This window comes from Daktulosphaira vitifoliae, unplaced genomic scaffold (assembly GCF_025091365.1).
Source record: "Daktulosphaira vitifoliae isolate Bord-2020 unplaced genomic scaffold, ASM2509136v1 Scaffold_3, whole genome shotgun sequence".
NCBI classification, from domain to species: domain Eukaryota; kingdom Metazoa; phylum Arthropoda; class Insecta; order Hemiptera; family Phylloxeridae; genus Daktulosphaira; species Daktulosphaira vitifoliae.
In genome coordinates, this window is record NW_026099574.1 from 1,844,511 (window position 1) to 1,860,027 (window position 15,517).

The window sequence follows — 15,517 nt, forward strand, 5'->3', positions numbered from 1 at the left end:
GATTTCTTTTTTTTTAATTAAACAGCGTATAAACACATACAATTTTATGAAAGTTTTAATTTAGTTGTTATTTTAACTAATTAACTGGAAAAAGTTATATCATTGGAAAATAAAATTAGTCAAATTAAAAAGTTTATTTGAAAAATAACTAAACTTTAATTTTAACTAGTTAATGCTCTCCATATAAGTTTAATACACTGGACTACAAGGAATTATCATCAGAAACAAATATATACTTTTCGCGATGTTTTCAAATGTGCAATTAGACTTTTTCTATCACTTCTTAGTTTTAATATTATTACTTATTATTAAAAAATAAGTATTTACATATAAAAAAAAAAATAATTAAGGACAAAAAAAAATTGTTTTAAATGAATACTGATTTTGATTATTACTATGTTAAAAATAAGGAAAGTGATATATTTAACCTATTTTTTTAATCTTTTAAAGTTGATTTTTATGGAAGTTTATAATAAAAAAAAAATTAATTTATGACCATAACTTTTAGCTCAATTTGCAGTTTGAAATTGACATCATTATAAAATTTTATAAGCGTATTATAAAATTTCATTATAATTATAAAAATCCATTGTTAATTCAGCAGAAACTAACAATAATTTTTTTTTGAAATGATATATATATATAGTCTAGTAGTAGCACACACAAATAGATTAATAAAATTATTAAATTAAAAAGAAATTATTAAGATTTATTTTTGTAATTGAAAATTTTGTAATATCAAATTATCATATCAAACTTGATTCGTCAATAAATACTTTGAAAACATGAGAAATTAATGATTTTAATTTTAATTAAAGATTTGCATCGAAGCGTTTTTTATAATAATGATTTTAATCATTGACAGATATCATTATACTTGACCCAACTATGCCACGTCACCACTGTACTGTGACTCCCTTGTGCTGGGTTTTTTTTTTAATTTTTTAATTATTTTTTTTTTATGTCTGTGAACGCTCTATCTTATCTCTTGCTGGATCGATTTTGATGAACAATACGTCAAAGATCGTACAAATTTCGAAAATAAGCGATTTTTAAATTTGTAATTTTCTTGAAGATTTCCCTCATTTACGAGGGAACGAGGGATATTTTTTGTAATTTTTAAGGGTAATGTCTTCGAATAGATACGATTTGTGATCTTTTGACGTATTTTTGAAAGAAATCGGTTCGGTGAGCGCTGAGAAAATATGATAACAGACATAAAAAAAACATATCGTAATAAAACCAATACCTTCTCAGCTTCGCATCGAAGCTAAAACAACTTGTTATTATTATTTCTAATTATCCTGTTGTAATAAAGTGTAAAATATTTTGCTCAAGATATTCATTTCAATGTTGCTATCGTTTTATTTCTCAGGCTTCAAAAGAATAAAAATTATAATTCTAGTATAGTTTCAATGGTAAAAATTATAATTAGTTTGAATAAATAATGAAAGTCAAAATAAACTCGTGAAATTAAAAAAAATATATCACATTACCTGTGGATTTTACCGGGTTTTCTCGTTAAGTAATCGTTTAAACTAAAAATAAACTACATCACAGGACTCCCAGTAAAATTTCAATTCAAATTGATGGGACCACACTAAAATGAAACTTTTTTCACATTTCTAACTTTGAACCCAAAGTTCAGAGGAGGGTGCTAAATTTACAAAAAATTGAGTGACCCCTCAATTTGTATGAGAATTTTATGGTAAATACTGTTCATTTTTTATTTAAATAAAATTTGAAGAGGGAAAACCCTAATTTTGGAGATAAGAAATTTTAGTTTTTGATTTCACTATTTTTAGGTTCTACTGAATATCACCTTACTACTTGTTACATTAATTATACTTACACTCTGTATGTATATTTCACAATCATTATTGAATTTCGTTGTTTTTTTTAATCGTAAATACAAATCATTTTTATTTGTAATTTTAAGTGTTTTTTCAAAAAGTATTTTTAAAACACATTTTAAAATTAATCTTTGTTGTCTTGTTACGGTTATGTAAACGAATAGGTCTCGCATAAATAAAGAATTTCGATAAATTGAACGGCTGTAGCCAATTTTCATCAAATTTGTCCTAAAACATTTACAACACATATTTTTTTGCACCAAATTTGTTAAAACGCTTTTGTAATTTACCTGTTCTGTTTAAACAATATACCGAATTAAACAAAAAAATATGTTAAAAATAAAATTAAAATAATTATTCTTATTTTATTTTTTAAATTATAATACCTAAACTTTTGGTTTAACAGTATGGTTATATAGGAGGGGAGGTTATATATAGTAAATAGGTAAGTTATGAATATAATAACTTGAAGGAATATGACAGATTGGAAATACGTGAAAAAGTCATTTTAGAGCACTTAGAAGTATTAAACGTCAAGCCAAATGCTTCAGCCCAACTAACTGAGTGATCTAGATCAGATTAACCATGTCTCTGTATATACTCTAATTTACAAGGTGTTCAAATAGTAAGAAGGATACAGGTCATTTATTACAAACAACGAGAATAATGGAAACCGGGTTTCATATTTACTAAACACTTTGTATAGTGTTTAATAAGTAAGGAAACGGCTTTCTATTGTTCTCGTTGTTTGCAACAATTGACATGTTTCCTTACTTAACAATCTGTATATGTTAATGGTTATCATTTTTAGTGACAGTCTTTCATTTTTCAACCTCAAAATTATCTGGTAGTTTCTTTGATTTAGTAATACATGTTTAGAGTTTCTTCATCAGTTGTTATTACCTTTAAAGTTTACTTGTTTTCCTGTTCAAGACACCTTTTTATACTTATCACAGAAACTTAGTTAAATGACTCACTTTAATCTAGCGAACTTGGTCTCACGAATTATAATGTGTTTTGTTGAGACCGTCCATTTTTAAGCAGTTCATGTTCTCAAGGTGGTGGCGTACTAATTACAGTATTTATTTACAAATATTTCTTCTTTTTTAATCAACGTTTCCAATAATACTATTAAACAATTGTTTGTCTCTTTTCAATTAGGCGCTTGTTCTTTTGTTATAAGCTCTGTTTACCTTCCTCCTTCCAGTGATTTGTTCCTTTATGATGCATATGTTTTTTCTGTTGATCTTTTTACCCATCTTTATCTTAATTCCTTTAATTTTTGCGGCGATTTCAACTTGCCGGAATTTAATTGGTCTATTGACAATAATAGCGTTCTATTTTATTATTCCTGTATTCCTGAAAAATTTGCTTTTCATTAAATAAAATGTTGGAAACTAATTGCCATACTTACTCTCCATAAATACGGCACTGAAAGCACTCATGTAAAAAATAAAATAATAAATCCAGTACGAGAAATGGTCTTATTAGACTATTAGTTCAAATAAGAATCGTTAGTTACCGTGATTATTTGAAGAGTCGTACTATCAAAAAATTACCGAATTTAATTTTGGTGAAAATTTCAAATTGTATTTTCGTCTAATAAGGATGGTATAAATTAAATTTCACTTTTTTCACTACTTACAGTGGTGAAAATTATAAACTCCTACACAGAGTACCACCTGAATTCGTACAGAAGCTACCCTTTAAGAGAGGCCAATATCGAGAAGAGAATTTTATTATTAAATACTTTTATAAAGCTCTGTAGCAAAAAGTTAGTGGGTTTAAATTTCATTAATTAGTAATACACCAGAGTATATAACAGTAATGATATTATTAGAGTGTCTATCCCCCATGATAACTGCTTAAATTAATATAGTCGATAATTTTATCCATTGTTGACCGACTCCAAGTAGTTGGGTTTAAGGCGAGGAAGAAGATTTTTCACCATTGTAGTCCTAATGGGTAAATAAATTGACATATAATTATACATTATTTTTTTTGCTCATTACATTTTTGTGATAACTAATTTCATCTAATTTTCATGCAAAACCATCTCCACGCAAAAAAAGAATAGAGTATTGGCCCTAACTTGGGACATATACTGGTAAAACACAGAGATAAGACAAATTTTTACATAGTAAATATTTTACATTATTTTCTTTCTTGAATGATTGTAAGATTTTAAGTTAAAAATATTAATATATAGAATAGTTTTTAATTTATGTAAAAATTAACATTTTTAAAAATTAATGTAAGATGTTTCAAAATAATTATTTTGTAGAATAAATCTTCAGAACAAATATGATATTAAAATCTCTTATTAATGTTTCGTAGTTTCAATTCTGGAGCATTTTTTCATGTTACAATATTCACTTGCGTTCCTCCACAAGGTTTTACAAACAAAGCTACAAATATTTTTAGCTTCGATGCGAAGCTGAGAAGGTATTGGTTTTACTAATATGTGTTTTTTTTTTTGTGTCTGTTACCACTTTTTTTCAGCTCTCACCGAACCGATTTCTTTCAATGATACGTCAAAAGATCACAAATCGTATCTAGTCGAAGACATTACCCTAAAAAATCCTTCGTTCTCCGTAAATGAGGGAAACCTCCAAAAAAATTACAAATTTAAAAATCGCTAATTTTTTCAATTTTTTTTACTTAAAATTGCCATAACTTTTTTAAAAATAACCGAATTAATATAATTCTTTTTTATATATATGCACGATATCATTACCTTTCATTTAGTATATTTTTTTTTTATATCTGACTCTTTACCTGCCCACAGTGAGGGATTTAAAATGACAACTTTTTCAAAAAAAATTAATTTTTCCAACTTAACTTTTGAAAATGTTCCGGAAAGTCTGACACTTTTATATATATCTTAAATTAAAGCTAATGTAATTTACTTTATTATGCAAAAAAAAAAAATTTCGGACTTTATTTTGTCTTCACGATGAAAATGGCTACTAAATGCTATTATTGTGTGAAAATCCTCAATTTTATTTTTTTCATTTTTAACTTTTTAATACTATAACATATTGATAAGTGTATGGATCAACATAATTTTTTATGAGAAATAATATTTTTTAATAATCCCTTTTTCATTCGACATACTTTATCTTAATCAGGATATTAATGAGGAACTAGCAGATCATGTAGCTTTTGGAATAATCCACCAATTTTTTTAAAATTAAACACTATCTAAAGATTTGCATCGAAGCGTTTTTTATGATAGTGATTTTAATCACTGTCAGATATCATTATACTTGATCCAACTATGCCACATCACCACTGTGCCGAGACCCCCCTGTGCTGGGTTTTTTATATTTTGTAGACCTGTGTTCTCGCATTCATAATTCCATAAATTATAAATTTTGGATCATAATAGTGACCTTTTAGTATTTTCATCTTTAATGGATTATATAGGTATTTTTAATATTATTATACTTATATTTTGATACGAAAATTGTTTCAAAATATTTTATTAAGTGGACAATATACTACATAATGACTTTTTTTAATTGTAAATAATGAGGTTTATGTTTTTAAAGTCCCCTCACAAACAAATAATCAATATAATAATAATCGTATACGCTTCTGCTATTCATTTAATAATGACGCAGTACATAATTTTATATAGAGTGTTCATAATGTAAGTTAACAGATTTTTATTGTTTATAACAATTTATATGTTTTCTTAACAAACTCCCTGCTGCATATCATAATAACGGTAATTTTAATGTTATTCATTTTTATAGAATTAATAATTAATAAACGTAAAATAAATTTTTACTTAAAAAATATTTAGTGTACATTTTATTTGGTCACTTAAGTTAAAAGTACAAAAATATTGTAACATTATTTTATTTGTGACATGGTGTTGTTTATTATGGATAAATCAATTTCATCATGACTATTGTTCCGGTGGTGTCGTTTTTCATTTATTTCTTTATCTTTTTGTCTTTGCTGTAAGGATAAGCGTAGTGGTTTTTTAGGAGGCATAGGGCGACGACCACCAGAGTTTTCTGAATCGTAATTAAGGGATCGACTAGGATGAAGCGAATTACCTCCAGCAGTTAGATGTGAATAATATTCATTGCTTTTTAATCTTTGATGATCAACAGCTTCCAGGTCTAATGATCTAACGCTCCCACTACTGCTAGCATACATTTGTGGTAGGTAAGGCGAACCCGACGATTCAGAATCTAGAAATCGAAACAAAGTCTGTTGGGCTTCTCGTATATGTCGAGTTCGACTACTTCTTCCGGGTGGACATCTACTAATCCGTTTAGGTGAAACAGCCTGTAAATCATCAAAAGATTTTGGGGCCACTGTTATAACGTCAGAAGTGGACACCAATGATTCGACAGATGCCGAACTGCCGTATAGGCGAGGGACAGTACGGATACGAGTCTTAACGGGTCCATCTAGTACTGGTCTATCGTCATAAATTAGTTGTTGTTTGCGTTTATACTGTTGTATAGCTGAGACACCATGTTTAGGACTTTTGCTGCGGACCATAGCTGAATTAGAACCTCTTTGAAATAGTACAGATGCCGCCGATGATCGAGTTTTCATTAGTTCTGATATTTGGTCTTCAAGATAAGACACTCGATGAGAAAGCCTTACGTTATCCGTTTTGTACGCATGTCTGGATCTATCAACCTCTTCAGCTTGAGCACGACACTCATCTAATTCCCGTTTAAGAGCCACTAATTCAAGTTGGTCAACCGTAGGTCCATTTTTCATAACCACTATACGTACGCAGCCAGGTGAAACTTCTAACAAACGGTTGAGATCTTCTTTTTTTTTCATTAACAACACTACTTTACCATTTACCTCAAGCAACCTATGAAAAATAAGGACTATAGCATACATGTGCTTTATCTAAAATGTAACTATTGTCTCTAATTACTTTATTAAAAAAATATGTATACTCTAAAATGATAATTATAAGCGTACTCAAAAAATGCTTATAATTATAAATATAAATAAAACTAGGATTAGTAAATTTACTTAAATACAATTCGTGTACATTAATAACATAGATATTTAAGTAAAATAGACACATTGCCAATGATACTGATTAATTTTAAGCATTAAAATATTTTAAAATAGTAGAAAGGTATATGGGAATTTGCCGCATAATTGGTGGATACTGCTTAAATTGATATTTAATCTTTAAATTAATTTTATGAAATATTATCAAGACTAACAAATTTTATAATGTCTTCAGAGTTCATCAGATACATAGTTTTGAATTAAAATAAAATTATTACTAATATTATATGCAAATTAATTATTAATAAGTTATTGATCTTATTATTCGACTAATTTATAAACTATTACCCATTGTAATAATAAGTAATTTTAATTATCAATTGGAATTAAATATTTAATATCTCTAGTTATAAAACCATAAGAATTTAAGAACGAGAAAGTGATAATGAGGTAATGTATTATCCCATTATAAGGCACCCACTAGTATTTACTATTATTATGATTTGATTTGATTCTATATTGTGTTAATTAAAATAAACAGATGTTATATTTTCTGTAGTATAAATAATTATATTTTTGTGAAATAAAAATATTATTGATAACAATGTATCAGAAGACAAGAAAATAAATACAATATTATTTGCCTACCTTTGTATTATACTATTTTTTTTAAAGATAAATTTGATATTTTTTATAGTTATCACTAAATTTTGTAATCATAAGCGTCATTACCAATATTCATGAACCGGATTACCAACATATATATTTAATACTGTCTCAAATTATTTTTTATTAAACATTTAATTTTACCCAAATCCTTAAATTTTGATAAAAAAATGATCATATTAATAATGGACAAGTTTATGTTTCTTTTAAGATATAAATAAACATTTAATTCCTATTGGTATACTTTTTATTGAGAATTTTCCTTAGGTGTGTGTCATTTGCTCAATCTTCCCTAATTGAATGAATTATAAACTCAATAAATACTTTGTGAAAGATCTTTTAAAAAATAGTCTTCGTAAAGTTACGATAAACACAAAATAGATATATTACTTAAAAAAAACTATAATTTTAATTAATATAATATAATCAAAAAAACTAAATTTTCGTACCTAAAATTTTGGATTATTAATTTGGCTTAAGTTATCTGCCCTCAGTTTTTCAATATTCAAATAAGAGATAAGAAACCTCCCTATGGGAGGCTACACAATAGCAATGCAAACAATACAAGAAAATTTTTTGATAAATAAAGATAAAAATGTGTTTTTAACGAATTTTCGATAACTTATGTGAAAATTACACTACCTCTATGTAAAATTATCGTGTTTATTAAAAATATTATACTGACGTTTGAGAAATTTTAGATCATTTCTTACAATGTATCTATTAAGTACCAAAATCAAATCAAAAATTGAAATTATGTTCCTTGTCAAGACTAAAAACTGTGTTGGTTAGTATAATTTTTGTAATTAAATCTATAATGTTTTACCTGTCTCCCTTTGAAAATCCTAATCCGTCAAGGGTCCAGTCAATAAATAAACCGGGTTTATCTTTTCTAGGACCGACTCCAAATTTAGGACTTTTTAGATCGAACTCAATTTCTATGGCTCGAAGGCTTATAACAGTATCTGGATTATATGATAAATAACTAAACAGAATTTTTATTATAAGTTCAGATTATTTTATTGTTTGAAAATAGTCATCTGATTAGTTATACTTGTATAATGTGTTGTTTTCATTTTTTTCGTTTTGATGTTCTACCTCTTCTAAACGACATTTATTTTTGTTTATTTCTTCCATCAAACTCAGTAAATTTAATTCTTCTCTACCTAATTGATATTCAAGTTCTGCTTGTTGAATTCTTGTATCAATATTACTATTAAATCCAAATATTATTGTAAGAAAATGGAAGATAACTAGCTCGTAGTGATTTCTAATTACTCACTCTGTAACATCTAATTGGTCTAAAGATATTTTGATATTTTTAATAGCCAATCGCTTTTGGTCGATGTCATTTTTCAGGTTATTTATTTTCTGTGTCAATGATAGTTTTTCACTATCGTTGACAATGTCATTATTAAACTGTAGATTATTTTTATTATTATTCTCTTCATTGGTGTGAATATCGCTGACTAGATGATTTTGATTAATTGGAGATTTTGAAATGCTAGAAAAAATAACAAACATAACATATAAATCCTATTAAGTTTTTAATAGTCCGACTAATTGCAATTTAATAAAAGTTTATTATCAGTTTTTTAAATATGTAAGCTATTTGCATATATTCCATTAAAAAAAAAATAATCAAACATTGTAAAATGTATTAAACTCAATCCAACCATCAAGTTTACCTACAACTTTTGATTTCTGCCCACTGATAGGAAATATTTACAGTATTGTTAAACATTTTTATTTACTGATTTAAGCAATTTAATTAAATGTTAAAATCATCGATAAGCTCACGTGTTATGATTAAAATTTTCTTTATCATAATTATTGTTTGTAGATTTTAACATGTAACCGTTCATTGTTTTAGTTGGTGTAGTTGTGTTTTTTTGAGAACCATGTATGACGGTTGGAGGTGGCGTTGGTTGTGAATTGTTTGGAATTATAGGCGTAAAGCTCTTCTTTGGCTTCTTCAACGTTGTTGACAACGAAACTTCGATATTAGCCATCTAATCAATTATTAATTATTATCATTTTTATTTAAATACATTTTATATTATTTAAAAGAACATATATTTTAAAGTACTCTTGAGTTTAATAAGAGTTACTATACACATACTTGTATTGACATAATTAATTGGCGGTAACAAAAACATTAATCAATCAGCGTACACTTTTATAACTAATGTGTAAAGTATTACCTTTGCCTCTAAAGTTTCAAGCTGCGTCAATCTAGGCTCCATGTATTGTGTCTGTGATGCATGATGTAATGAGCCCTAAAATATTACAAAAACAATTTTTGTAGTTACGATTTTTAATCTACGGGAAAAATTAAAATTTTGGTTTATGAAAATGTTATTGCGGCACATTTATAGTATATTTTCGGGAGGAGTCTAAAGAAAATGTTTTTATAAATTTATAATAAGTGTTATTTTTAATGAAACCTTTTTTTCAAGATCAAATTTTTGGTCAAAAATTTGATCGTTACATGATTATAGGGAGGGGGAGCTTGCGAGTACTCAGTCAGTACTTGGCCAAATGTTAAGTAATACGAATTAAGCAGCAATGTTGCTTATAGAACTTATATAAAAGTAGGATTGAAGATTATGAACAGAAAAAAAACAATGTAGATATTCACTTTGATAAGCAGAATATTTTGGGAGAGAGGGAGTTCAAACTTGTTCCTTTTTCACAGATAAGTTTTTGTATAGGACCTATTCCTTTTTGTTGGCTTAAGCAGGTAAAATATATCATTTTCATGAATCACTAAAAAATCAAAAAGGGTGACTATCAGCCCTAAGATAATACTTCTGTATAACTCCTTTTATTTTGAAAAAATAATAATTTTCAGAATTTTCCCATTACTTACACTATTAGACTAATTTTGTATTAAATTTTATGTTTTTACTTATACGTAAAGTATTTTACAGTGTAAAGATTGTTTAAAAAAATATTACAGTGAAACTTTAATTATGTCAAAAGTTATAAGAGTTGTCAGTTAAATCTATTGCACTCTATATATATATCTTATGAACATATACCTACAAGTTGATTTTATATTATTTAAATTTATTTAGAGAATTTTTAACTGATTTATTAAAATATTCGTTGATCGAGTTTCTGTTATATAAAACTCTGAATGATATCAAATTATTTCATTCAAGCAGGGAAAATGTTACATTTTCAAACAATGACAAACGTTTAATAGACACTAGTAGGTGTATTACGATGTTCGTTGTATTTTTTGTAAAATTTAATCTATACAATCCGGAAATGGGGAACTATTTTAGTATGCTTCGTTAGAGTCCTTGAAAACTCAAGACTGTCATGGGAAAATGAACCATAACACAAAACATTTTAAACTTGTATAATTGACCAATCACATTATGAAAATTACCTAAGGAAAATAAATTGAATTTTTATTGAAAAAATAACATAATTTTGAAAATGTTGAATAAAATACTACAAAAAGTACTAAGCTATGTATAAATGTCTATGAAATTTAGTTTTTCTTGCTAAATGATTAATAATTTAGTTCAAAATTATTTCAAATGTAATAGAAAAATTTATAAAAAAAGTTTCACGCGGTATTTCACTAGTTGTAAATGTATTAAATATTATCTTAGATAAAACAAATCAAAAGAATAAAATTTAGATTATTAATATTGTTGGTACTTAAGCTTTTTTATATGAAATAATATATTACTAAATGGTAATATTATGAGTATGTGCAGTATGACATTAATGTAGATTAGACTTTCAAACATTTTCTGTTTAATAAGTCAAAGGTATTTTAAAGATATTAACCACTGTTACTTTAATTGATATGCGCAAATTACAAACTCAATAATTTTTTAAATATTTTTAATGAAAATACATCCTTAAAGTTTTTTTTTATAATGTTAAATAAAAATTATAAAATATTTTTCTAGACATTAATTTTTTTATAAACAAATTTGTTTATGTTATTAATCCTAAATAGTAACATCATTCAACAAGCTCTGAAATACTGTCAAATTTAATAATATTTGTTTAAAATGCCTTCAACTTTGTGTCATAAAGGTTGTTTTATTTAATATAAATTGTAACTTACCAAAGATATTGTCCTTTGAGGTGACATTTTGTTTTTCTGGTCGATTGTCGCGACCATTTGACTAGAATACAAGTTATTGTACAAATCACTGATAGTAGAGTTATTTTTTTTTGACGACCTATATCAAGAGTAATTTGCCAATGAATGAACAGGTTTCAAATGTTTTTTTCATTTTATCCTCTCACCTAACGCATTCTACACAGTTAATATAATTACAGATTTTCTGTTTTATTATAATAAAATCTAAATATGATCATGAATAATAATAATAATATATATAATCAAAATAATTTTTTTTTACTTAAACAATTAATAACGAAATTAGTTAAAAATATAGCTATAGAGGTTATTAGAGTTCATAACTATGAGTTTATTATTTTTCTATGTATCAATTCCCTATTTATTTATAAACTTTTTATATTTACTTAATCTATAATAAATATGTGTTATAAACCCCAGTATTTTTTGTTATTGATACACCAAGGCTAACAGGCTGTCATAATCAATGAAATTTAACTGATAATAAAACTTATTTAAATAAAACATATATTTATGACTGAATTAGAATGATTTTAATTGTTCATATAATATTTTACAATTAACATTATCAAAGTAGTAGATCTTAGATTGGCTACTAATTTATTTTCTATATACAAGTAATTTTTTTTAAAGACGTTAAATCAATAACATTTTTTTAGTCATATCATTTATTTTCTGTAGTTAATATATTAAATTAATTATTTTTACCTTTTTCCGTATTTTCTTAATAAGTTAAAATCACTAATCTGTGAAGTAGTTGAACTCATGTCACGAAATCACTTTACTAAAAATAAAATAAAATATAAGCGTTACAAAAATATTTTAAGTTTTGAATACATTGAAGTAAAATAGATTTTCTTATAAAAATGAATTCCTGATTAACTATTGAACGTCCTTCTTATTGTTTTGGTTGATTACCTTTTGTTGGATTGACAATATAGATGATATGATATAGAGTTGTGAAATTGCTATAATGTTGTAGGTTTTAGTATTATTTATTATTTTAATTTATTAAAATATAAAATAATTAAAGCTGATTAATACTTTGGCAACGTTAAATATTTTTAACTGTATAAAATGTTTTTTCGAATGGCACTATTTTCACAAGTAAATCGCTTGTCCAGATTATACTATATTTATAAAACGAGCTTTAAAACCTTATGATTGATTATGAAACACGAGTTATTTTAAAAGTATACAGTTCAGTATTTTTTTCTCGTTATTTAAAAAGATATAATGCTTTTAAACAAATATTTAAAAAATGTAGGATACCATCTATCTAGTTATTGATTAAAAATAATTTTAATCATTGATCAATACGATGCATAGAATGTCACTGGAAGATAGCAAAGCTTTTCAACATTATTTCTAGTTTCTTATGTAAAATCTACGCTTCGCGATAAACTAACATTTTAGTTAAAAAATCTTAAAAAAAATTTTATTTCAAAAAATTAAAAATTAAGTTCAATAGTCTTAATCATTCTATAATTTATTCCTAAAAACTGCGTCAAATGTAGTCTTTAATTTAACCTTATCTTTTGCTTTTGCTTGGATTGGTCCAATGAAAAAGTTAATCAGTTTCAGTTTGGTTTATACAGGTTAAAATATATTGCCATTATTATTCCTTGGTTATTCTAGCATATTTTTTTTTGTTTTCTCTGTTAGTACAAATCACGCGCACATAGACGTATTTATCATGAATATAATAAAACTGCTAGGTTTTGTTGCTATATAACAACAAATTATACATGTGAACGAACATCCTTCGTTACATTACGCAACACAAATTTTGGGTTGCCTGTTCCCGGGGGCAATTCAAGTTTTATACATCTTTCAAGTCAGCATGTTATTAGACAATAGAATGCGCATAATATGTGCATTGAACCTATACACGCTCTGACATATAGACTTTGAATAGAACAGAAAACTTCAGCATCCTATTAACTGTTAATTTGAAACATGAATATGTATTGAAAATTTATATTTTTAAACTATGTAAAAACTGAAATAAACAGTCAAGTATTTATCACATAAAGAAATATTAAATTATACAACTATAAAATATTTTATAACATCATTGAGAAATAAACAACCCTTACTTAACTGTTAAGTAATACTTATACAGGAAAGTTATATGTTTTTGGAGTTTTATTATATTATATTAAGTATCTCAAAGCTATTAAATTTTTTTGATCTCATCTATAAGTCTCGACTATTTTTCAATTATTAATGTTAATGAAGTTATGTTAGTATTAGTAATTACTAAATAATTATTTATTAAATATTTTTTTACGAGCACGATTTTACTATACAAATGATTTACCCACCTTATATTATAGTTCTGACACGCCTTTCTGTATTTATATATCTACTAATCTTGGATAAATCAGTAATTAAGTTTTTGAAAATTACATGTTAAAATATGTATGTAAAATGTCGATATATCATTTAATCTATTCATCGTATTTTAAAGCATTCATCAAAGTCTGATACATATTACGCTTTTTAATTATCATTATGATTATTTTTATGAACACAACGTGTTTAAATTTAATTTCAGCTCAACTTATTCAACGCCTAATCATGCCATTAAAATATTAGAGCTTAAAAATGAATTCACCTAATGTTTTATAAAAATCATAAAGTATACAAATAAAAACTCATCTAATTATTTGCCTTTAAAGCTTCATAATCCAGTATTCCAATTAGTAAGTATAAATTATGAGAAAAAAATATACCATTCTGTTATTAAACGGTTTACACAAACACAGCGGTTAAAATTTTGATATTTCTATTTTTGTTTACCTCTGACATAATAAAAATAAAAATTATTGTTGAATATTGAACTACTGAATGACACACTTAATATTAACATTAATTAATTTACCATTCAACAATTTTACAAAACAGAAAAACTGAAACGATATAATATCTGCTGATCGTGGTGATAGTTTATGTAATTATATATTAATACACTCAAATAAACATTTGGTCTTTTATTATAAATTCGTATAGTTTTAATTAACTGATAATATATATTCTAATTATAATACTTAATTCTGTATGAAGTATGAGACTTATTTACATGAAAAATAAACACTTGTTAATTTCATTGATTAAATATATCAGTATTAATAATTAAAAATGTAATTTGGATAATTAATTTTAAACATTAAAATATATTAAAATTGTAAACAACACAAATTTGATAGCTGTATTTTATTTAAAATTACCTGTTACTTTTACATATTGTTATTTGATTCATTGAATGGTCAGTCACGGTATTATTTGTATTGTACAAACAATGACGGTAATTTGGTATATTTTTTTACTGCGTACCATCGTAAGATATGTATATACGGTTTGACAGTGAAGACAATGAATTATTGTATTATTTTTATAATTAAATATAACTTCAGTATCACTAAAACTTTTTGTACATAATACATAGAATTATGAGGTGTTTGATAAAATATCCAAACATCCTAACGCACCCAGTGTGTAATGAATGGAAGAATGCGATCACGACTAATGTATAAAAATGGATTTACCGTACTCTGAGCACACATTTCATTTATAACACCATAGCAACGAAATTCCTTTATGGAGGTCGTTTAAAGTTACCAAAATCTGACTTTGGTTCGACTCTGAATGCTTTATATTATTTTATAAATTGTTTTCTGTATAAAAAGTACTCTAAACATAATTTGATTTCTATTTTCAATAAATTGTAGTAATTGTTTGTAATATACTATAAATTCAAATTGAATTAAATTTTTATAATACTTATATTCTAATCAAATAGAATCATATTGTAATATTTCAAAGTATCGTGATTATTATATAGTATTATATTTAT

At 25.6% G+C, this 15,517-nt stretch overlaps 1 protein-coding gene across 3 annotated transcripts; it reads right to left on the reverse strand.

Moving 5' to 3' along the window:
* Nucleotides 1-5,657: 5,657 nt before the first annotated feature.
* Nucleotides 5,658-15,185, reverse strand: LOC126901653 (uncharacterized). Of its 3 annotated transcripts, XM_050678294.1 has the most exons (9): nt 14,892-15,185; nt 12,367-12,442; nt 11,620-11,737; nt 9,728-9,802; nt 9,324-9,535; nt 8,806-9,027; nt 8,578-8,736; nt 8,350-8,508; nt 5,658-6,705 (listed from the first exon to the last, which is right to left on the reverse strand). In XM_050678294.1, exons 2-9 carry the CDS (start codon nt 12,423-12,425, stop codon nt 5,715-5,717), a joined length of 1,995 nt encoding a protein of 664 aa, XP_050534251.1. In that variant the 5' UTR covers nt 12,426-12,442; nt 14,892-15,185; the 3' UTR covers nt 5,658-5,714. The 3 variants fall into 3 exon arrangements, with proteins under 3 accessions (XP_050534251.1, XP_050534253.1, XP_050534252.1); XM_050678296.1 differs by lacking the exon at nt 14,892-15,185 and having other exon boundaries at nt 11,620-11,804; XM_050678295.1 differs by lacking the exon at nt 14,892-15,185 and having other exon boundaries at nt 11,620-11,814.
* Between the last annotated feature and the right edge of the window lie 332 nt (nt 15,186-15,517).